Source organism: Sorex araneus, chromosome 4 (assembly GCF_027595985.1).
Source record: "Sorex araneus isolate mSorAra2 chromosome 4, mSorAra2.pri, whole genome shotgun sequence".
NCBI lineage: Eukaryota > Metazoa > Chordata > Mammalia > Eulipotyphla > Soricidae > Sorex > Sorex araneus.
In genome coordinates, this window is record NC_073305.1 from 115,470,580 (window position 1) to 115,495,783 (window position 25,204).

General features: G+C 40.9%; 1 protein-coding gene across 2 annotated transcripts in view; it reads right to left on the bottom strand.

The window, feature by feature from the left end:
* Positions 1–25,204, bottom strand: part of RNGTT (RNA guanylyltransferase and 5'-phosphatase) — a 244,803-nt gene that overhangs the window by 140,719 nt on the left and 78,880 nt on the right. For both annotated transcript variants that reach the window (XM_004605660.2, XM_004605659.3), the window contains exons 10-11: positions 19,224–19,295; positions 14,954–15,118 (exon numbers count right to left, since the gene is read on the bottom strand). In XM_004605660.2, coding sequence (XP_004605717.1) covers positions 14,954–15,118; positions 19,224–19,295 — 237 coding nt within the window. The remainder of the gene's footprint in view (positions 1–14,953; positions 15,119–19,223; positions 19,296–25,204) is intronic.

Sequence of the window (25,204 nt, forward strand, 5' to 3'; positions counted from 1 at the left end):
TGCCCAGAGTCATCCTTGAGCACAGAATCAGTTACTGCCAGGTGTGCTTCCTCTCCCCTCTCCAAAATACCTGTAACAATTGTCAAAGTTAATCACTTCCTCATAAGCTACTCCTTTTATCCTGAGAAATAACAGCATTTAAGTCTTTTTCCAGAATATTTCTATACTTCCAGCAGTAACCTTTTAAAGCAAGTAACTGCACATATCACAACCACAACTTTTAAGACAATGGACGGGGCCATTCCTAGCAGTGCTCAGGGGCCATGCATGGAGGTGCCTGTGGGGACCAGATACGAAGCCAGGATTCGAGCCAGGGTCAGGACCACAGCAACAGGATAGGCTGATGCCACTTCTCTGGCCTCCTCAAAAACTATTCAATGCTCCTCACTGCCTACAGTGAGGTTTCCTTAGCATGGTTTTCACATGTATTTTTATTTTAAACCTCTCCCAAATGTTTCCCAGAATATTTTATCCAGATTGTAACTAGTGGGGCTGGGGCAATAGCACAGGGGGTAGGGCGCTTGCCTTGCATGCGGCCAACCCGGGTTCGATTCCCATCATCCCATATGGTCCCCCGAGCACCGCCAGGAGTAATTCCTGAGTGTATGAGCCAGGAGTAACCCTGTGCATCACCAGTTGATGATGGTGACGCTTTTTTTGCACAAAAAGCAAAAAACAAAAACAAGAAACAACAACAACAAAAAGATTGTAACTAGTAAAAACTATAGGTAAATATTTCTTCTGTGGATAGGAAAACATGTTCAACTGGGCCAGAACGATAGCACAGCGGGTTGGGCGTTTGCCTTGCACGAGGCTGGCCCAGATTCGATCCCTGGCATCCCGCACGGTCCCCTGAGGACAGCCAGGAGTAATTCCCAAGTGCAGTGCCAGGAGTTACCCGAGTATCGCCAGGTGTGGCAAAAAAAAAAAAAGGAAAGAAAAGACAGAAAAAGAAAAATATGCTTTACTAATTTTAAGGAGTATGGGTAGAAATACTTTTAAAAGGATGGTTGGCTAGTCAAGTTTAAGTAAATGAAATACAAATAAAGTTAAACTACATAAATGGCTGATCTGAATGTCACAAAGGATCAAGATAAGAAAGACAGTAAGATGGTACAGTTGAGAGATAGTACAGAGGGCAAGGCGCTTGTCTTGCAATAAGCCAACCCTTAGGTTTGATCCCTGGCACCACAAACAGTACCCCAAGCCCGGCCAGGTGTAAGCCCTGAGGTATAGCTGGGTGTGACCTTCCCCAACAAAGACAAAGAAACCTACTGAAGAGATTAGAATAAACATATTAACTTGGACATAAAGACAAAGCAATATTTATAAAGTATAATTTAAAATTGAAATAAAGGACAGTAAGTTGCAAAACAATATTCAAAAATGTGTGTGTACATTTTTGAATAAAAAAGAATTAATTTTACAAGAGAAAGATAACTTTTGCCCAACTCTCCAAGAAGGGGGTGACCATCATCTCTAGACTTTAGAATATACTGAGAAGCCTTTGCCTTGCTTGCCTGAGATATTTATGCATAAGGTCTTGGAACACAAGCTTCAGGAGACACTGATGACTAAAGATTAGCAAGGCTGCCTTTCCACTGCTGCATGAGCACGATCCCGGAAGCCAACTGAACTACTTCGGACACGAGCAGCTCACATAAATGCCTCCAGACTGTGAACTGAGCCACTGCCCCATGCAGCGCCAGGGGGGAAGGGTTCTCCAGGCTTTTCCATCTTATAAGGACCACAACAGGGAAGTAAAAGCATGCAGTGATGCAATTTCTGGCAGAATTTTCCCTGGACTTTATACAGAAATCCAAAACCTAATATCTCTTAATTGTCAGCAATGTGAAACAGTTCCTTTTTAGCAGGTCTGACTTTGGGGGGAAACTCCAAACAATAATAGTGAATTTTTTGTTGAAATATTGAAGATAATCAAAGTAGCAGCCATTTCTCTAGACTGTGAACTAAGCCATAGCCCCACGCTGGCCAAGGAGAGGAAATATCCTTCTTTCTCTGTTTTTTTCCCTTTTTGGGGAGAAATGCGGCGTGGAGTCCGTCATATTATGAGGTCTATTAAGCAGGCACAAACCTGGTGGCGCGGGAAGGGGGAAAAAAAATTTATGTACTTGGAACAGCAGGACGCTTGGGCAGTCTCGGGCCGGGGCCGATACCAGAGCACCTACGCCGAGATTCGACCCAGGTGGCCACACTTTTGTGCACCCGCTTTGCTGCTGATCAACCAGGATCTAGAGGCCAACTAGACTACTTTTGGTCCCAGAAACTGCTTGCAGCCATGTCTCTAGACTGTGAACTAAGCCATAGCCCCACACCGGCCGAGGAACAGGAAATATTCTTCTTTCTTGGTTTCTTTTCCCTTGTCAGGCGGCGTGGCGTCAGCCATATTATGAGGACTATTAAGCAGGCACGAACTTGGTGGCGCGGGAAGGAGGAAAAAAGAAAGAGTTATGTACTTGGAACAGCAGGACTTCATATCTCTTCATTCTCAGCAATGGAAAACTAATTATCAAATGCTTCCTTGGCAGTAGGGCTGTCTTTTTTGGGGGGAAACTCCAACGACAATAGTGAGTTTTTATGTTGAAATGTGGAATGTAATCAAGGTAAAGAGAAAATGAAGTGAAATTTATCAGTTATGCAGGCGGGGGTGGGAGGTATACTGGGGTTTCTGGTGGTGGAATATGGGCACTGGTAAAGAGATGAGTGTTTGAGTATTGTATAACTGAGACATAAGCCTGAAAACTTTGTAACTTTCCACATGATAATTCAATAAAATAAATTAAAAACAAAAAAAGATTAGCAATGTAGGAACAAGGACAAACTTTAGAAACCAAAAGTGAGCTTGTCTGGCTGACAAAGGCTAAGTATGCTCATACATATTAAGCAGGACTAAGGGGTGCTGGCATGATTACCCAGGACGAGGACAACCCACACGCTTTGTGCTTGGGCCCCTCCCTGTGTTGCTCTTCCATTTATGATGCCAACACGATAAACATAACTACAGACCTTTCCTGAGTTCTGTGAGTTTTCTTAGTGAAGCCCAAGGCAGTCCCAGGAAATCCCAGAATCTACAGCCACTGATTTAAAAAGAACGAGCCCCTGGGGACACCCAGCCTGGAATCATGTCTACATGAAGGCAATCTTCTCAGACTTCTTCTGAAGATAGAGAGTTGGCCTGAACTCATCACTGGATTTCTCAAACTGTCATAATTCTGCCTGTCCTGAAAGCCAGTCACCAGCAGGGGAGTAAGTGACTTCCCCTAGAGGGCATCACTGCCCAGAGGCTGTGCCAGACTGTCAGCTGGTAGAATGATGCCTCAGTTGTCCTGTCAATGGGTAAAATGACGCAGTTAATGGCCACAGGAGAGACCTTTTATATTCAGATATGGGGTACAAAATGACGTTTACATGTAATCAAAACATCTTTACAGCCTAATAAGCTACCAAGAGAACAGAAGTGAGGCTAAAAGCTAAGCTTCATTTTCCACACTGTAGAAAACACAGAACCTCTCCCTTATTATTTTTAGGTCTCTCAAGTAAAGCTCCAGGGGACCTTAGAAGGTTCCTACAACCCTCCACCCAGAACTGCTCAGGTCCTGCAGTGCTGGGGGCCACCAGGGCCATCCTGGGGTGCGGGGGGGACTATGCATGCCAGCTCTTCTAGTTATCTCCCAGGGCCCACTGTCCTTTATTCTTTGTATGGAGTTTAAACTAGCATAGAAATTAAAAATTCATAATCACTTTTAAGATAAAGGACCTATGACATCTTGACTATAACATAAATACTTCATAAACAAAATAATCATATGTTATACCTCTGCTATACTGATTTTATTTCCTGCTCTAAAAGTTAAACATTCATCAACAATTTAATGCAGCAAAGTAATTACATGGTTCACTGGACTTCTATCTAACACCTTCAGAGAACACTTGCTTTCCTTAATTGCAGTAGCATTAGTCTCCTATGCCCCACTCAAATCCGTATTTATCCTCTTCCATGCATTTACCTTTACAATTTTTCCCCAAGAAGGATCAATTCAATTTAAGCCTCGTGAATCCCACTCTTTTGCTCATGCAGTGTACATATTAATACAGCATATATAGGTATATACATGCTATGGTTCATAGTCCCTATATGATGAGAAATTCTAAGATCACACTAAAAAATAAAAAAGAAAAGAAAACCTCTCCCCACCCCAACAAGGACCCAAGTAGCTGCCCATGAATGGCTCCTGGCTCCTGGCTCCTGAACGGCCATGATCCCAGAGCACACAGACTAATCTCGGAAACCAGCGGTTTCTGGCAGAAATACATCTGGACTGAGCATTAAACTACAGTGCGGTGCCACCCCGGTTGGGGAAAGGTGTTTGTCCCTTCCGCCTTTTCTCCCCAGTGGTGCAATGGCCGCCACCTTTTCAGAGCCTATTGTACAGCCAGGTATGACTGACAGGTATGACAGGAGGGGATGACTGCAGTGATGTGACACACAGGGCCTCACGAGGTGAGGGGTGGAACCCCTCCCTCTCCCCACCCGAACTAGGCCCTGAACACTACAACAAGGACCCAAGTTGCCGCCCACGAACGGCTCCTGGCTCCTGAACGGTCATGATCCCAGAGGCACACAAACCAATCTCGGAACCCAGTGACTTTTGGCAGAAATCCCTCCAGACTTATTACTAAAATATCAGAAATCCAAAATGCTCTTCATATCAGCAATAGAAAATAAATTGTCTAATGATGCCCTTTTGGCAGGTCTGAATGTTGGGGGAAATTCCAAATAATAATGGTGGATCTTTTGTAGAAATATTGAATGTGATCAAAGCAGAGAGAGTAAGGTGGAAATCATCTGCCACATAGGTGGGGGAGGGGGAGGGGGCATATTGGGGTTCTTGGTGGTGGAGGGTGTGCACTGGGAGGGGATGGGTGTTTGATCATTGTATGACCGAGACTTAGACTGGAAAGCTTTGTAACTGTTCTCATGGAGAAAGAAAGAAAGGAAAGAAAGAAAGAAAGAAAGAAAGAAAGAAAGAAAGAAAGAAAGAAAGAAAGAAAGAAAGAAAGAAAGAAAGAAAGAAAGAAAGAAAGAAAGAAAGAAAGAAGGAAGGAAGGGAGGGAGGGAGGGAGGGAGGGAGGGAGGGAGGGAGGGAGGGAGGGAGGGAGGGAGGGAGGGAGGGAGGGAGGGAGGGAGAGAGAGAGAGAGAGAGAGAGAGGGAAGGAAGGAGGGAGGGAGGGAGGGAAGAGGGAGGGAGGGAGGGAAGGAAGGAAGAAAGGAAGGAAGGGAGGGAGGGAGACAAAGGGCAGAGAAAGAAATGAAGATCACTGTGATGGGAAGGGTGGAGGGAGGGGTGTGTGGAATGGGCTGAATAAAACTAGTGGAAGATGCGGCTGGAGGGATAGCACAGCAGGTAGGGCATTTGCCTTGCATGCGGCCAACCCAGGTTCAATTCCCAGCATCCCACATGGTCCCCTGAGCACCGCCAGGAGTAATCCCTGAGTGGAGAGCCAGGAATAACCCCTGTGCATTACTGGGTGTGACCCAAAAAGCAATAAATAAATAAATAAAAATAAAAAATACCAGTGTGGTGAAAATAAATGTAAAAAAAAAAAAACTAGTGGAAGAAACCTATAGCTTATGGAGGTGTGTTTGACAAAAATAACAGGATATAAAATAAGACTTATTAATAAAGTATAGTTGAGGAATAGCAACATAATCAAACCTAAAACAGCACCATTCTAGAATTATTACTCTTATGTTCTTAAGTATATCAAAGCTATGAGCCATTCAGATTCTACTTGACAATATTCAAAAAAGAATTGGAGCTTCCTAAAATCAATAATAAAATCCATTCTAATTATATCCTGATAAAACACTGATTTAAAATACACCATGATTTAGAAAAGGTGACCCAGATATGTGAGTACTTAAAACTTCGTTTTTCCTTGGATGTAAATCATAGTCTAAAAGTTATTTAAAAAAAGTGTCTATCTGTCTGTCTGTCTCTCTCTCTCTTTCTCTCCCCCCCACCATCTACCTCTCCCTACCCGCTATCACTCCCACCCCCGCCCAAAAAATTTCTAAACTAGAGTATGGAAATTTTTTCCTCAATAGAAAAAGGATTTCTGGCTTCTAACATGCCTTAAGAGATATCTTAAAACATAAAAAAAGGCTTTACTTAACTCCCTTTTTTCACATACAGGAAAAAAATAACACACAACTGCAAACTAAATTACAAAGCAATTATAACTAAAGTAGTACGGCATTTGGAATAAAAACAAGCACAAAAACTAATGCAAGAGAACAGATAACCCAGATCTGAATCCACACACACATGTGCATCGATGACAGAGGAACCAAGTCTGTACATGAAAGAGAGAAAGCCTTTTCGAGCCAACAGAATCAGAAAATGGGGGAGGGGGGGAGAGAATCACTAACACCATGCACAAAAGTTAACTCAGAATTGCTTAAAGATTTTATATTACCAAAATAATACAAAAAGAAAACAGAGGAAAACTCCAGAAGCTCAGCATCATTATATTTCAAAACTCACCTCTACTGACAAAGGAAGCAAAAGCAAGAATGAAACAAGTTTTTCTAGACTGGTGAGGGATGAGGGGAAACCAAAGAAGCAAAAAAAAAAAATCTTGTAACTGGGAGAAGTGGTGGCAAGCGTTTATTCCCCATGTATGTGTGGGCCATCAGCCTATGCCTTCGCCCTCTTTTTGTTTTCTTTTTTCTTTTTCTGGTTTTGGTCACACACAGCAGTACTCATGGCTTCCTTCTGACTCTGCCCTCAGGGGCCACTCCTGGCAGTCCTCAGGGGACCATATGGGGTCCCGGGGATTGGACCCAAGTTGGTCAACAAGAAGACAAGCACCCTCCTCACTGTCCTTTCACTCGGGCCCCTGTATGTCTTCTCTTCTGAAGTGCTGACTGAGTTCTTCACCCATTTTATGGTTTGAGTCCCTTGCTATCTTTTATGTTGTACAAGATCTTTATATAATATGGCTATAAACCATTTTTTTAATATGTCAGAAATATTTTTGAAAGGGGTGGAAAGGTTGGAGAGACTTACAGCAGCTCGGGTGCTTGCTTTACACGTAGCCATACTGAGTTTGATCTCTGACTTCCCATATAGTCCCCCACATATGATGAGGGGTAATTCCTGCATGCAGAGCCAGGAATAAGCCCTGAGCATCTCAGGATGTGACCACCAAAAAAAAAAAAAAAAGGTGGGGGAGGAATTTGATGAAAGATTTTATTATTTCTCACTCTTTCTAATAATAGGATTTAAAAGCTTCGTAGAATGTTTATAGAAAGTAATGGTATATTAAACCATAAAGATTTCAGGGAACAGGGCTGGAACGATAGCACAGCTGGTAGGACGTTTGCCTTGCATGTGGCCGACCCGGGTTCAATTCCCAGCATCCCATATGAACATCTGTGCACCGCCAGGAATAATTCCTGAGTGCATAAGCCAGGAGTAACCCCTGTACAACACTGGGTAAGACCCAAAAAATATATATATTTCAGGGAACAAAGTACAGATGAAGCTTGCTTTGCATAGAGTCATCCCAGCAGGGAGCTTGCCAGGCTCTGCCAATCGGCTCTCTGAGAGGGACAGAGGAATCGAACCCAGCTCAGCAAGGCAAACGTCCTACCCACTGAGCTATCGCTCCAGTCCCCTTAGTGTAACACAAAAATTAAATTTCACCAAATTTACTGTCTCTCACTCTTTGCTTCAGTTGTGACTTTTCTCATGCTTTCTCTCACACTTTCTCTACCCTTGTAGAACTCTGGATCTAATTTCAGTGAACTCCAATAGGACTGTTACTTTAAAGTCTTCATCGGGGACCACACAATTCAGCTGTATTGAGTTTTTCTAAATCTTTTTCTTGGTCCACCAGTGCAGTTCACTTTTCCTGTCTCACTAATTTATCAGTGCTCTCCAAGGGACTGGGAAGGGTTTCGGTGATGGCAAAGTGTTTGCAATCATCAATGCTTCCTCAGAATTTAGTCCCACAGTCGAACAGGCTAACAGCCAGCCATAGCCATTTAGTCACAGAATTTGGTCAGTTTTAAGAGTGCCTGACATCAGGGGCCTGAAAGATATAGTACAGCAGATGTGGCCTCAAAACTAAATAAAGATCGCCAGACAAAGCTGTGGCACTGTGAATCAAGCGAGGCAAAGAGAAGCCATAACTCAGTCATATTGAGGTGAAGTTAATACCTTATTATAAAGTGAACACCTTTGGGAAATGAGAGGTTTACCAAAGAAGAAAATTACTTTTGTCAGTTAGGAAAAAAAAGAAAGAAAAGGAAGGATAGCTGTACAATGCATCAATCTTATAGTTTTATAAATAGCTAAATTTCAAAGTATGTTTTTCAACTACTTATTACTACTGATAACTACTATATCTTGAAAATCAAAAAGGAGAAAACAGTTGCAAAATGCTGTTTCATAAACAGAGCAGATAATAGGGCTTTGCTAGTTTAAAATATTACCCTTCTGACAGCTCTGATACAAATTTTCCCAAACACCTACTGAAATGCCTATGAAAAACACAGGATAAAATCTTTAAGCCTCATACCAGGACAAAACCAATCCACGTCCTAACAGACTTCAAGGCTGAGAGATTTCTATTGGAAAGTTTGGCCTTGTCTACTGCAGAGGCAGTAAGTGTGACCAACCAATAACAAACACCTGCCCCCACCCCAAAAAAAGTCCCATTTCCATTCTCCCCATCTTCTATAGATCATAAATACCAAAGCTTTTTATATTCCGGAAATGAGGTGTATTGCTCTTGTTTATGCACCTCAACCTCACTCTCAAAATACTTCCTGCAGACCTGCAGACCCATATTCAGATGGTCTATGAAGCTATAATTATTTTTATAATAATACAAAGCAAGAAGTGAGCATTTTATATCATTCTCTTACTAGTACGCAATGGCATTTTTCAAAGGCTACATAATGTATGACATCACATCACAACGAACAATAAAAAAAGAACATGAGAATTTAGCTGCCTTCAATTAAGTCAGGCATTCGTTAACTTGAAAAACAGGTAAGACAATGCCATCCTTGGCATAAATTTCTATTTTGCTTTACAATATAGAATCATCTTCCCAAATTAAATCATTCACTGTCACTGTCATCCCATTGCTCATCGATTTCTTCGAGCAGGCACTAGTAACGTCTCCATTGTGAGACTTGTTATTGTTTTTGGCATATAGAATATGCCACGGGCAGCTTGCCAGGCTCTGCCGTGCAGGCGAGATACTTTTGGTAGCTTGCAGGGCTCTCTGGGCTCTCCGAGAGGGGCAGAGGAATCGAACCCAGAGTGGCCGTGTGCAAGGCAAACACCCTAACCGCTGTGCTTTCGCTCCAGCCCCAAATTAAATCTATTTGTATTAATATATTAGGTTTGTTGGGGCTGGAGTGATAGCACAGCGGGTAGGGCATTTGCCTTGCATGTGGCCGACCCAGGTTCAATTCCCAGCATCCCATATGGTCCCCTGAGCACCGCCAGGGGTAATTCCTGAGTGCAGAGCCAGGAGTAACCCCGGGTGTGACCCAAAAAGCAAAAAAAAAAAAAAAAGACAGAGCATACATATGAGTTTTATCATCACATAAAAATGCAAAAACGGTGGTGGCAGGGGGAGGCACGGGGGGGAAACTGAAGGATCTCGGAGCAACACATACCAGAAACTAACAATCTCCAGCTCCTCAGATGATCATTAAAAGACAAAAGAATCTTCCAGTCACTCTAACATGGTCCCAGTTAGACAGCTGCCACGAATGTAAACTGGAATCTCAATGGATTTTGAGTAACACACAAATAAATCTAGTCTACAATCCTGAAAGACTAATAAGAATAAGAACTGAATGAGTCGTTCAACATTTCTGAGGGGATCTCCCCAAACAGTGCTCAGGGAACCATGGAGCCCTTTCCAACAATCCACAGTCAACACTGTCTCTGGGTCAAAGAAAGAGCTCAAGGAGATGGTGCCACTCGGCCTACGGTCCAGGGCTCACCTGGGCCTCCTGGTCACGCTCACAGGGTTCCAGCACTCAGGCTGACTCTGGGGCCACCCCCAGTGACACCCGTGAAACCATGTGGTGTTGAGGGGGTCAAGTCGGGGCTGGCAGCAGGCTCAGGCAGGCACCTTAGCCTTGGCACTATTGCTCTGGCCTGAGTCTTTCAACATTTAATAAACTCATTGGAAAATAGCACTGTAGCACTGTAGCACTATAGCACTGTGGTCCCACTGTTCATTGATTTGCCTGTGCAGGCACCAGTACTGGAAAGTATAGTTTTAAAATTAAAATTACACTAAAATTAAAAGGAAATTGTAAGAAAAATTTTGTAACCACAATAGGCTCAAAGGACAAATCCCCTAAGATAAATAAAGAAAATTAAAATAGAATAGTAAGAATCAGATAAGAAAAAAGTATCTGATTAAAAGGTAGGTAAAGAAAAAATATCTGGCAAAGCATTTTTAAAATTCCACATTAATGAAACTTGCATTAGGGAAACTTCAAATCTCAAAAATTTACAGAATGAGAGGTGGAAGAAAGGGGTAAGTAACTAGAGAAAAACAAATCAATATAATCAATATTTAAGATAACAAGTTTAAGTGTGTCAAATGAAACCAGAGCACTTAAAAATTATTTTACTCTCGACCCTGTGCTAGGCTGTCTTCACCGGGACCCTTCGGAGGGGTCAGGCTGAGATTACCTCCCTGCCCCAAGCAGAGGCCCAGCAGCTGAAAACCTCCAGAATCCAGCCACTGAGCCATGCTCAAGGCCACTCTCCACATACTTAGACGAGCCTCACCCATGAGAGAACCAACAGAGGAACCCAGGTATGCAGAACCCGTGGCTGAGATCTACAAGCCTGCTTGCATTGGGACTGGGTCTCCTCCACCCAGATCCCCAGTTTTCCAGTAGCTTGGCAGTCACACCCACAAACTGCCCCCAGCACCATGTAATCTCATCAATGGCCAAGATCCAGAGACTATAAAATAAAGCTCCTGGAAGACAGCAATGAAGTATTTCCCAGAGCTGTTATACTCTAGCCCACTGATGTACCTAAAGTAGCACACGTGTGTTTGGTTTTAACACACTTGCTTGTATTCTTGTATATACGGGTTTAAATGGTCCCAGAATGAAATATAACACCTTCACACACTTCCCTCTTATTGTGGTGGGAAGATGCTCACTGTTTAGGTGGGTATTCAAATATTATCTGTAATGAACTGTTGTGAACTCCTTTCTGAAAATAAAATGCATAAAAATCATTTAAAAATTATTTTAATGGTTATGTAATGTTCTCTGGTTTTTCTTATAAATGTACCTGAGTTAACTCTGTAGTTAAAAGCAGCGTGTATTTCACTCCTAACTAGAAAAAGTGCAAATTAAAAGGTCAGGAGAGAGAGCTCGAAGGGGAGGAACACATATCTTGGATGTAGGAGGCCCCAAGTCTGAACAAAGACAATGTCAGGAGCAGCCATGACGATTCCCAACACCTCCTGGTCCAAGAATAAAAGGTCAGCACATAAGATAATCAGGCTCAGAATCATCAGATCAGATATTGCCAGGAGTAACTCCAGCTCCTGAGGACCCTAAGAAGGACCACACCAATCAAAGAAAAAGGGCTACCTAAGACATACATGATCGGGTCAGAGAGATAGTAGGACAAGTAGAACACTTGCCTTGCACAGGGCCAACCCAGGTTCTATCCCTGGGATATGGTTCCCTGAGCACCACCAGGAGTGATCCCTGAGTATAGGGCCAAGAGTAAGACCTGAGCACCACTGGAGTGGCCAAAACCCTCTTCCCCACAAAAACATTAAGAATAAAATTAAAGGGGGCTGGAGCGATAGCACAGCGGGTAGGGCGTTTGTTTGCCTTGCACGCGGCCGACCCTGGTTCAAATCCCAGCATCCCATATGGTCCCCTGAGCACCACCAGGAGTAATTCCTGAGTGCACAGCCAGGAGTAACTCCTGTGCATCACCAAGTGTGACCCAAAAAGCTAAAAAAATAAAAATAAAAATAAAAAAGAATAAAATTAAGGGACCAGGTAGCAACCATCATCAGTCAGGGGGACATACTCTGCATACATGATGAGGTATTGCCCAAATCAATGCAATTCAGTTAAAAAAGTAGAAGCAATTGGGGAGCAACCATCAGAAAATGAGAAAAGACTTTAATATATCTCTGAAATATACAGTAAACAGAAACAAGTTGGTGGATAAAATAAAACACACCTCACAACACAAAAGGGACCTTAAGTGACAGACAGTGGAAAGCTGGTTATCCACATCCAAAACTGATGGCTAAAGAAAACAATGTCACACTGCGGGGCCAACAAACAAGAGTGATGGGAAACAGAATAGGAGACTAACACCCAAGAATAGTAGAGATAAGTACCAGGAGGTTGGCTCCAAGGCTTGGAAGCTGGCCCCACATGCTGGAGGAAGGGGCAGCTCGCATAGAGAAGAGAACACCAGGTAAAGTGTGGTTTGAGGACCTGCACGGGATGGGAGATACGCACTGAAAATAGAATATAGACCAAACACGATGGCCACACAGTGCCTCTGTTGCAAACCACAACACCCAAAAGGAGAGAGAGAACACAAGGGGGAATGCCCTGTCACAGAGGTGGGGTGGGGCGGGAAGGATGGGGTGGGAGGGTGGGAGGGATACTGGGAACATTGGTGGAGGGGACTGGGCACAGGTGGAGGGATATAAACAAAATGCAAACATGAAAGTTCATAAGTTTGTAACTGTAACTCATGGTGATTCACTAACTAAAAATAAATAAATACATAAATAAATAAAAAATTTTAAAAAGAAAATTAAAAAAGTGATGGGGAATCATTTTACGTGAAACAATCTGCCGTTTTGTTTCACAAAATAAAACTTTTGTTATAATAAACAGCTTGGAGTTTATCTACCTTTAACACAAGCTAATGTTTAGTTCCTTTATCTAACAGCAATAAAATTAATTTCAATGTCACATAGGCATATGCATGCAGGATTATAATGTGAGCTGAGATTCTACTTATATTGCTTTATTCAAATTTTAATAATACAAGACAGTATCATGTCAATTCTAACAAAATCCATTTATCAGCCCAGAATAATCAAACCCAATACTTTCAAATTATTGCCTTGAAATAGCAGCACAAGCACAGTTGCAATTTTTCCTCCTTCTGGAAATCCTATGTAAGGAACAAGAACATATCTTTCATTTCAATTCTGATAATTTTTAATTATCAAAAACTTATTTTCAAAGGAGCCTTAATTTTCAGCAAAATTCAGAGACAAATATAATCCAGACTCTAGATGTAGGTGTAAGGGCCGGAGTAATAGAGTGTATAAGATGTTTACTTTGCATGCAGCCAAATCAGTTCTATTATTTTATACCCCCAAAATACATCTTTCATAGTTATAAATTTGTATTAAGGGGCTGTAGTGATAGCACAGTGGGTATGGCATTTGCCTTGCACGCGGCCAACCCAGGTTCAATTCCCAGCATCCCGTATGGTCCCCCGAGCACCACCAGGAGTATTCCTGAGTGCAGAGCCAGGAGTAACCCCTGAGCATCGCCGTGTGTGACCCAAAAAGTTAAAAACAAAAACAAAAAAAAAAATTTGTATTAAAACATCAAAGTGGGACTTAAGCTCAGTGGTAGAGCACTGCCATAATTGAGTGAAGTCCTACGCTGCTTGGCACCGTCCCACATCACTGAAATCCCAGGTCTCACAACAAGGGCAACACCAGGAGCAGCAATGAAAACTACGACACTCTCACCCACACTGCAACGATAACAAAGAAATGCAAATCTCATAATAATTAGCATTCCACGTAAGAAAGGTACATCTGTGAAAACACTTCAGCATTCATAATACCATTTTGCCAATCCCATGAGCAAAGATAAAAATAACAACATCTGAGCTAAAATGGTAATACAGTGGTAAGGCCCTTGCCTTGCATACATACAACCTGGGTTCAATCCCCAGAACCCCATTATGGTCTCCTACGGCCCATCAGGAGAGATCCATGAGCAGAAAGCCAAGATAAACCTTGAGTACCAATAGATGTGGCTCAAAAACCAAAGGTTGGGGAGGAGGAAGAGAGGAAGAAAAGAAGAGAGGGTGAGGAAGCACTCAAAGTGTTGTCTGCGGTTACTGGTATATATCCAAAAACTAATAGAGAATTGAGTGGACAAAAAAACATATCTAGCATACATTACAAAAAGTTTCAGCAGACCTGAATATGTTGCTATATGCTCTATCATGGGCACCCCTCTTCCAAGAATGCATCCTTATTGTCAAATATTTTACAATAGTTCAATATTTAATATTAATATTTAATAGCGGCACTCTCTACTCACCTACATGGAAATATTTCCAAGCTACTGTAAAGTGAAAAATCAAAGAGACCCTGAATATTGAGCATCATGTACTTTAAGTGTCAAAGCAATCAAAAAGGAAAAGCAAATCTTTAATGTGTGCACATATAAATATATGCAAGTAAATGAATTTTTAATAAAAAATACAAAACACAGTTGGCATTCAGAAGGCCTAAAAGGAGACTGGTGTGTGTGTGTGTGTGTGTAGCTGGATCGGTTGTGGCACAGAAGACTGTATAATTCTACTGTTTAGACAGTTTTTTTGAAAACCTGATAAGAACATCCATAGATCAAAAATTATTACAAGAAAGGAACCTATAGTTTAAGTTACCCTCAGAGAGAACTATATTGAAGAGTATTATACTAAAGACCCTGGTACATTTTTATACAGAATACTATATTCAAGTAATTTCTGGAAAAAATTAATGACAATTGGGCAATAAAGCATCATTTATATTCTTCTCCCAACTGAATTATAATATACTGCAAATACTAATTAGAAAACTTTACCTTTCTTGAAGTATAAATGTCAAAAAATGGCTTATTTCTGACACTAAATGGTTCCTGTGTTTTGTCAATGAGTCCATTTTTTATTTTCTCATGGCGAGGGTTTATTATTTCGCGTTCTATACATTGCAGACGAATATTAAAATCACAATCTCCAACTGGCTGTGCCTGAATTAAATAAAATAATTATATAAATTCAACCTAAAATTCATTACATCACAATAATTCTAAAGGCTGTATCACATTACATATAGCAGTCTATGAAAATAGCATCCCTCATATCATCCAACTCGTGACCTAAACATCCAGACATGACCACCCGATCACTGATTTGACTGTGGTAGAAAGATCCTAAACACAAAAACATACAGTTCTTCTTTAATAATAAATTCATAAGACAGCACAGAAAATGCAATAAGCATACCAAAAGTAAATGCTTGTGGGTACGGATGCAGATTTTTGCATTGAATGAAAATATATACTCACTAATCATGTTTATTATTCATATAAATTGGTAACATCATAAAATTAAAATCTACAAGATTCAAGAAATCATAAGCAAATAACAAAAATAAGCAAGTTATCTATAATGTTGGTAGTAAAGTGCTTTACAAGTATCAACTGAAACAATTACATAATCTTCAACTCTGAAAATATTAATATACAGCAATTTATGTTAATTATATAGTTATAAAGTTCCTATTTCCCCAAGCTTAACATCTACGTAATACACACAATTATATTTACATCCATACTGTGTGATATAAATGTATAGTATAGATGACTTGAACATGACATAAAAAACACATGTACGCTTTGTATGAGTTGAGAATGGGAGCTGGTCCCATCTATAAGGTACATATAAATATAGCTACAACACTACAGTTAACTGCAAACATCCAAATTATAGAATCAACTCAATGGCCCTTTATTATTCTTTGCTTTGCAACTGGACACTGTTCTGTGCACTTTTTCCTATCCTTTTTTTTCCATCCTCCAATCCATACTTTTCAAGCTAACACATATCCAACATAATGTTTACACAGGATAACAACCTTGCTTAGAAATGGATGACTTTTTCTTATCTTTTGAAATATGACAACTGTGAACTGTGTTACTCAGCAAAGGAAACAAAAGAAGACAAAAGAAAAATGAGCAAGAGATAGAATATGATTCCTCTATTTAACTGCTTGTAAAGGGTATTCATTGATGAGATGGTAATAAATAGTCACATAGTCCATGGATAATGGTTTCTATACCACCTGTGTCATCAATTAGGTTTAAAAATCCTAATATTTTTTTCTTTTGGGGTCACACCTGGTGATGCTCAGGGGTTACTCCTGGCTCTGCACTCAGGAATTACTCCTGGGAGTGCTTGGGGGACTATATGGGATGCCAGTGATCAAACCCTGGTCGGCTGCATTCAAAGCAAACAAACCTGCTGTCCTATTGCTCTGGCCCAAAACCTGAAATTTCTTACTTAATCATTAGGCCTATCAGGTTCTCTCAAACACTTCCTATGTTAAATTGGACAGGGACAGCCTTGTTTTGCTTTGCTTTGCTTTGCTTTGTAAGGACCACAGCTGGCAATGCTCCAGGAGCCCACACAGAGCAGGGGATTGAACTGGGCCTCCCGGCAAAGAAAGCACACTTACCCTCAGCTCATTCAGCCGTCTCTCTGGCCCAAGGCCACTTTTTTAAAGAAAGAAAATCAAGCGTCAAACAACTGTTAAAATATACACAATTAATCTAAATTCCCTCCTGCTGTATGCCTTCACCTTAAACCATACATAACTTCACCAAACCAAAAAGATGATCAAATTCACCTTTAAATCCATGCCGCCTCTGAGGCAGAGAGGCCTGACAGACAGCCACTAACAGACTGCAGGGAGCACTCGATAACTATCGACTAACCGGCCTCCCTGCTCTGAGCTGTCTCACTTTACAATACTATACATACCAACACAAGAGCTATCGTTCCAAATATTAAAGTGTAACCGTACCATTACCATACATAAAGCCTTCAACGGTGCCCTAAGAACTAAGCTAAAGGGCCAGGGATGTGGCTCAGCAGTGGAGTACATACCTTGTTGGTTAGATCACCAGCGCCAACCAAAAGGGGAAAAAAAACCTCAGCTAAAATGCCTGACTCAAAGAATCTGAACCCGGAGTCACCAATTCATTCTTAGTATTCCACATCGCAACACAAAGCAACAATGCTAACCACCATTTAATGCTCTGGACTGTCAAACCCAATCCTTCAAAATTAATCTGTCACTTTCACCATGTCTAATTCTATACTTTAACGACTTTAATGACTCGATTACACTCAGGGCAGAACACTCCTTTTCAGGGGTCAGAGAGGTAGTAGTATAGGAGAAAAGGCACTTGCCTTGCACAGAGCTGACCCAGGTTCCATCCCCAGGACCGCATATAGTCTTCTGAGCATTAACAGGAGTGATCCCTGAGCACAGTCTGTGTAGTCCAAATCCCTCCCCATGCAAATAATTTTTTTTTAATATGCTTTTAGGGGCTGGAGCAATAGCACAGCGGTTAGGGCGTTTGCCTTGCACGCGGCTGACCCAGGTTCGATTCCCAGCATCTCATATGATCCCCTGATGACCACCAGGAGTAATTCCTGAGTGAAGAGCTAGGAGTAACCCAAAAAGTAAAAAAAAAAAAAAAAAAAAAAAGAATATGCTTTTAGGGACTCTCCTTCACTGCTGGTGGGAATAACGACTGGCTCAGCCCTTTTGGAAAACAGTATGGGCAATTCTCAAAAAATTAGAAATTGAGCTCCTATCTGACCCAGCAATACCACTTAAGGGAATATATCCCGGAGAGGCAAAAAGGTATAGTAGAAATGACATCTGCACTTGTATGTTCATTGATGCACTGTTTACAATAGCAAGAATCTGGAAAAAACCCGAGTGCCCAAGAACAGATGACTAGCTAAAGAAACTTTGGTACATCTACACAATGAAGTACTATGCCACATTTTCTTTTGTTTGATTGCTCTGGCATTTTTGCAGTGTACACCACAGATCCTCATGCGTCACTTGTGACAGTGTGCAAGGGACCATGTGATATTGGGGATCAAACTCAGAACTCCAGCATGCAAAGCATGCACTTTAGTACCCCTGATGTACTTTTTACTAAAAGAAACTGCAGTGAAAAATAGCAAACCAGGAGCCGAAGCAATAGTACAGCAGGTAGGGCACTTGACTTGCACGCAGCCTGCCTGGTTTTTATCCTTGTCATCCCATACGGTTCCCCAAGCACCACCAGGAGCAATTCCTGAGTGCAGAGCAGAGTCAGGAATAAGCCCTGAGCATCACCAGATGTAACCAAAAACAAATGCGAAAGAAAAAAGAAAACTGGCAAAACATTAGGCTTCAACAAATCAATACTTGGATAATTCTCAAACCATTGTCTATACTTTCATGTAAATAAAATATTTCATTCAATTTTTTTAAAGGAAACAAAAAATTGGTGTCAAATAGAAAAGTTATCAGGATAAGAAGTAATTGCTTATACTCACGAATGTCACTTGTGCCTTCAAGTTACCCCTACAACATTCAAAAGCTGTTTGCTTTCTTAAGTAGCAGGCTAATAAATTTGTTCACTTTTTTTTTTTTTTTTTTTTGCTTTTTGGGTCACACCCAGCAATGCACAGGGGTTACTCCTGGCTCTGCACTCAGGAATTACCCCTGGCGATGCTCAGGGGACCATATGGGATGCTGGGAATCGAACCCGGGTCAGCCGCGTGCAAGGCAAACGCCCTACCCGCTGCGTTCACCTTTTTTTTTTTTTAAATCAAGTAAGAATACCCCCAAACTGGTCATTTTCATTCACTTTATTTTGTCAGCAGTACTGTTCTTGGGCAGAGAGACAGTACGGCAGATAGGGAGCTTGCTGTGCACTCCAATGACCAGACTCAATCCTCAGCACCCCAGACAGTCCCCAGAGCCCCAGAAGGAGTGAGCCTGACATGGAGAGCCAGGAATAAGCCCTGAGCACCTTCAGGTATGACCCAAAACAGCAAAAAATTAATAGCTAAAGCCTTCTTTACTCACTTGATGCAGCAAAAGAATCTAAAGACAAAGAAATGTTAAAAATACTAGCCATAAACATAAAGAGATGTAAATAATAACAAGAAGATTTCAATAGTGTTAAAATGATGGAGTTTTTTCCTACCCTAAAACAAAACTTTTTATTTATGAAAATCTTTCAATTGCCTCGGTGAAAAAAATAATATATAAAAAGTACTTACGTTGAATTTAATTATGTCATATATCAAGTATCTAGGAACAGCCTGTCCATTTACTTTGTCAATAATCATTTCCTTGAAAGAGAAAAGAAAGTTAAATTCCTTCACACTTCAATAGGAATTTCCTTAGTTTATATACACACAGTAAAATAACATACATACAGAAATTCATAAATAATTTGATGAAATTTCACAGTAAACATACATATACCCAAATAAAATAGATTGGAAATACTCCCAAAATTCCAGTATTAATTACAACAATAACTGCAATATGGAAAGTTGGGCTTGTGCCATGCTCAGCAATGCTCAGGGCTTGCTCCTAGTTCTGTGTTCAGTGATCAGAACTGGCCATGCGCAGGACAGAACCAGAGTTGGCCACATGGAAGACAAGCACTCACCCCTTACAAATATAAAGTCTGTACTTAAAAATTTTGCAAACAGGATTTATAAATTTTACCAGCCAGAGAAATCACTCAATGGTTGAGCACAGGTTTGTATGTAGGAGGCCCAGGTTCAATCCCTAGCACTGCAAAGTCTGCGAAGCACAGCGAGGGTGGTGTAAAAACTATAGTTATACAGTGGTGGCTTTGTTACGGGCATAATCCTCATCTGACCACATGTCTTTCCTGGCTCTATGTCCGCTCCCATGATCGAAGGGAACATGACAAAAGAACATGAATAGATATCACAGACCTTATAATGATATCACGGTCATTATATCAAAATAAATTAAACTCTGCACTCAAGGAAAAGCGATAAAGACACTAGACAGAGTTTTCAAGTATATGATAATTTGCTTTATAAACTTTAATTATTACTAATCTTCACTCTTTTAATTTGGGGGGAGGGAAAACACCTAGCAGTGTCAAGGCTTTCTCCTGGCTCTGCACTCAGGGATCACTCCTTGCAGGGCATGCTTTCTTTAAACATTAAAAAAGAAAAATTAAAAATAATACAATTTAGGGGCTGGAGCAATAGCACAGCGGGTAGGGCATTTGCCTTGCACACGGCCAACCCGGGTTCGATCCCCAGCATCCCATATGGTCCCCTGAGCACCGCAAGGGGTGATTCCTGATTGCAGTCAGGAGTAACCCCTGTGCATCGCCGGGTGTGACCCAAAAAGCAAAATAATAATAAATAATACAATTTATTATCAGCAAACAAAAAATGAATACAAATGAGTCAGGACCACTAAGTAAATGATGGTTGGAGGGCTTGCTCGAGATGGTAGATGCATGCTGAACGTAGACTATGGGCCAAATATGATGGCTGCTTAGTACCTGTATTGCAAACCATAACACCAAGAAGGAGAGAGAGAGTAAGAGGGAATGTGCTTGCCTCACAAGCAAGGGGGGTGGGGGGGGAGAGGGAGTGGGGGTAGCAGGAGGGATACTGGAAACATTGGCGGTAGAGAATGGGAACGGGTGGAGAGATGGGTACCCGTGCAAATTTTAAGTCTGGAACTGTATCTCAAGGTGACTCGTTAAAATAAAAATAAATAAATAAATGGCACCATGGGCTGGAGAGATGGCACTGCAGGTGGGGCGCTTGCCTTGAGCACACAGCCAACCCAGGTTCAAGCCCCAGCATATGGCCCCCAAGCACTGCTAGGAGTGATCTGGAAGAGCACAGCCCTGAGCACTGCCAGGTGGGCCACTACCAGCATCACCACCACCACCCCCCAAAAAATCACTAAAACTAGGGCCAGGGAAATGACTTAAGGGGCTGGAATGTATGCTGTACATTTGGGACCCCTGGGTCTAATCTCCAATGTACACAATCCCCAAGCACTGCTAGGAGCAGCCACTAAGCACCAGGTTTAATGCTCAGTACTAAACAGTTCCACACACACTACCAAAAGCACTTCCTGAACATCACCAAGTGTGGCCCCAAAATGAAATTAAAGACAGGACAGCAAGAGTTAAAAGACAGCACAGTGGGGAAGGTTGATGCCCTCCCCTCAAAAGAATCAGGTTTGATCCCCAGCATTCCTTAAGGCCCCCCAAGCACTGTCAGGAGTAATTCCTGAGTGCAGAATCAGGACTAACTTAAGTATATCACCAGATGTGACCCAAAAGTAAAGATAAAATAAATACAACAGCAATCACATTTTTGTATATATCCAAAAGAACTGAAAGCAGTTCTCAAGTATTTGCAGAGGTTAGACAGAGCTGCTTGATTTCAATAGCTACAAAGGAAAAGGAACACAAATGTCCACAACAGATGAATAAACAAAATGTAGCCTATTCATACTCAAAAACTGCTCATCCAATATTTTCTGAGCCTTAACAATGTACTAGACATAATTTTAATCACTGGGGAAATTATGTATGTGTAATTACGCAGTACAACATGGGTATACTTTGAAGAGAGTATTCTAAGTGAACTAAACCAGTACTGTATCATTTAATCTTTTTTTTTTCTTTTTGGGTCACACCCAGCGATGCTCAGGGGTTACTCCTGGCTTTGCACTCAGGAATTACTCCTGGCGGTGCTTGGGGGACCATATGGGATGCCGGGGATCGAACCCGGGTCGAACCCGGGTCGGCCGCGTGCAAGGCGAACGCCCTACCCACTGTGCTATCGCTCCGGCCCCTGTATCATTTAATTTACACGAGGTAGCTAAAGTAGATATTTCTATTTCTAACTTATAAAAATGAAAGTAAAATGGCAGCTGTCATCAGGAATGAGTAGCTATTTAATGGGTATACTTTAAAAAAAAAAGCCACCATGAAATTACAAAGTTATTCTCCTAGCTCTGCACTCAGGGATCACTCCAATCCCTTCCCCAGTGTCCACTTCCGTCCTTCAATGCCCCACCCCACCCACATGATTTGCACCCCGCCCTAATCTCTAATGGGTATACTTTTACTGGATGAAAAGTTCTCAGAGAAGTTCTCGAAAACTGTTATACAACTATGAACTAGAGTTAACACAACTGAACTGCATATTTTAAAATGTTAAGATGTTAAACATCGTATCCTTCATGAGCTTCCTGCTCCAACTGGCTGGGGAGGGCTCAGAGGGCTGGAGCATCCCTGTGGCACACACAGGATCTCAAGTTCGATCCCAGACATTTCAGAACTTCTAGCACCAATCAGTGAAACACTGAAGAGGCCACTCTCAAAAAAAAAAAAAGAAGAAGAAGAAGAAGAATTTTGTGTCAGAGAGCGAGGTCATGAGTTGAGTACATGCTGCGCAGATAGCTTGGGTTCAATTAGGGGCACTGCATGGTCCCCTGAATGTGGCCCAAAAATGGAGGGGAGGGAATGGGAAGAGTGAGAAGCAGAGGAGAAATGACTCTACCTCTTTCACTATGAAATATTAATGTGGAAAAATGAGAAACCTGAATCCTTCATTATGGACCAAGCCCAGCCCCCTAAAAGACAACATACTTGGCGTGTTTGAACACACCTTGCATGTCTGATTGTACTTTTCTGCAATATATTCCCTGTATATACTCCCTGTCCTTAAGCATTCGCCCTTCTTCCTCCTGCCCATCCAAATTTTTCTGAGCCTCAAAAATGCAATAGACATAATTTTAAGCACTGAACAAATTATGTATGCAGTCCCTACCATCAAGGGACTTAGACTAGCAGAGAGGAAATTTGATAAGTAGCTAAGTCTAATGAGGTATCCTACTTTGAATGACAGATGACTAGAGAGACAGAAGGCCTGCAGAGCTCATTTTCTAAACCAACATGCTTCAGAGAGTGAAACCGAGCTATCAATAACAACTCACCCCCGTACCACAAAAAAAAATAAAGTAATTATACTAAGATACTAAGTAAATAATCTGCACTAACTTAAGTCCAGACATACAGCATAAGCCTGAGGAGGGGTTATTTCTATACAAAAAGCAAGTTATTCCTATACATAAAGCAAGATAAGAGAGAGTTCCAACAATGAGGTATGTTATCTTTTTGTTGAATCATGAAAAATATGGAGGGTATCTGCTAAGAGAATGGAGGAGAAATTAATCACAAAGACGGGGGAAAAGACAGCTTAGGGTAAATTGTCCAAATCTTAGTGGTGGTTTACAGGTTCACAAAGATGGCACTTAAAAACATAGCATCATCCAGATATAAAGAATATCATGTGAATGGTTTAGCACCATATTATAGAGGATGACTGAAAAGTATTGAGAGAAAGTATTTATTTATTTATTTATTTATTTATTTATTTCTTGCTTTTTTTGGGTCATACCTGGCGATGCACAGGGGTTACTCCTGGCTCTGCACTCAGGAATCATCCCTGGCAGTGCTCAGGGGACCATATGGGATGCTGGGAAATGAACCTAGGTCGACCACGTGCAAGGTAAATGCCCTACCCGCTGTGTTACTGCTGGAGAGGAAGTAATTATTCTCTAGAAAAACCTATGGACTACCAAAGTTCACCACAAAAGGTAATCATTTCCTTGAAATCTTTTTAGATGTGACCAACTTAAGTCTAATTATTATGGTCCATATAAAGGTAATAATAAAGTGTTCTAGAACTACATAGGGGTTGATGGTTGTACAATCTCCCAACATCGCTTAAAAAAACAAAAAAGATGAATTTTTTAGTATGCCAATTATATTTTAATTAAACTATTTTTTAAATCTCAAAATCAGTTAAAATCAAAGAAAAATAATGAAACCGTCAATAAAAGTTGAATTAAATATCGGTTATCTGTTGACCTTACATTTTCTAGAATTATAAGCACAACAAAATGACTATATGGAAATACAGCAAAATGTTAAAAAGAAATCTTTTCTTTAAAGTTTCTCTATTTTAAAGAGTATGTTCTATCATTTCAACAATGAAAATGCATACTCCTTTATGAGAAGCTAATAGTTGAAAGGAATGCCATTTTTCCAACATTCTTGCTATCAGTTTTAATGATTAATTGTTATTTCTTCCTCTTGGCTCCAATATAAAACTGGCTGAAATTCACTTATTCATTTCGGTGAGCTAATGCCACATTTTAAAACACCTGTTTTTCCACATTCTGTGGGTCAAAGGACATACTCGAGAGCAAAGCAAAAGCTTCAGTGCTCACATCTGAAAGCCAGACAATTAGGTGGCTTGAGTTATTCTTGGGTTTGGAATTTTACAAAAACAATTTGCAAATGAAAATGTAAAAGAAACAGGAAACTACAGAGGGTTATTTTAATTAACTAACTGGGAAAACAGATATGGCAACTATAATTCTGGTCCAAGTAAATTGACATCATGAATCATAATGCTATTTTAAAACCTCACAAGAATCTATTTTGCTGGTCTCAGTTATCCAAGTTTGGGGTGAAAATAAATAGTATTACTAAATAAATCTGAAGGTGATTAAACTTCTAATTTTTAAGCATTAATTTCTACCTGGAATGCCCTCACCCCAAGTCCAATAAAAGTTTCTTTCTATAAAAATTTTTCCATTATCTATATGCCAACTCCTACATAAAACATCTTTAGTTTCTAACTAACCAGATGTAATTTACTTCTCTAAATCAAACTTCTTCTAAATAGTTATCTTCATGTCGCTTTATTTAAAAGTCTCCTCCATCGTCAGCAATCATCTCCCAGCCCTGCCTGGTAAAGTAAGCCTTCTCCTACAAAGGGCAGGCCTTCCCTTCTCCTTCTCCTCCTCCAAGCCACGCCTGCACAATCTTAGCATGACAAGCTGAACGTGACAAGCACTCCACAAATATTAGTTTAATTGTTAGCAAATGAAATAATCATGCTAAACTTCAAAAATGCTGTGCGAAATGTTTTTTTCTTCCTCTTAGTTATAATGTTTGAAAAATAAAAAATAAATTTAAAATTAAAATTAAAAGCCTGTGTCAGCTAAGTGGGAAAGTAAGCGAAGGGAGAAAAGGGAGCTGGAGCAGTAGTGTAGCGTATTGGGCACTTGTCCTTGAATGTCCTTGAACCTGATCTAGGTTCAATCTCCAGCATCCCATATGAGCCTCATAACCCACCAGGAGTGATTCTTGAGTGCAGAGACA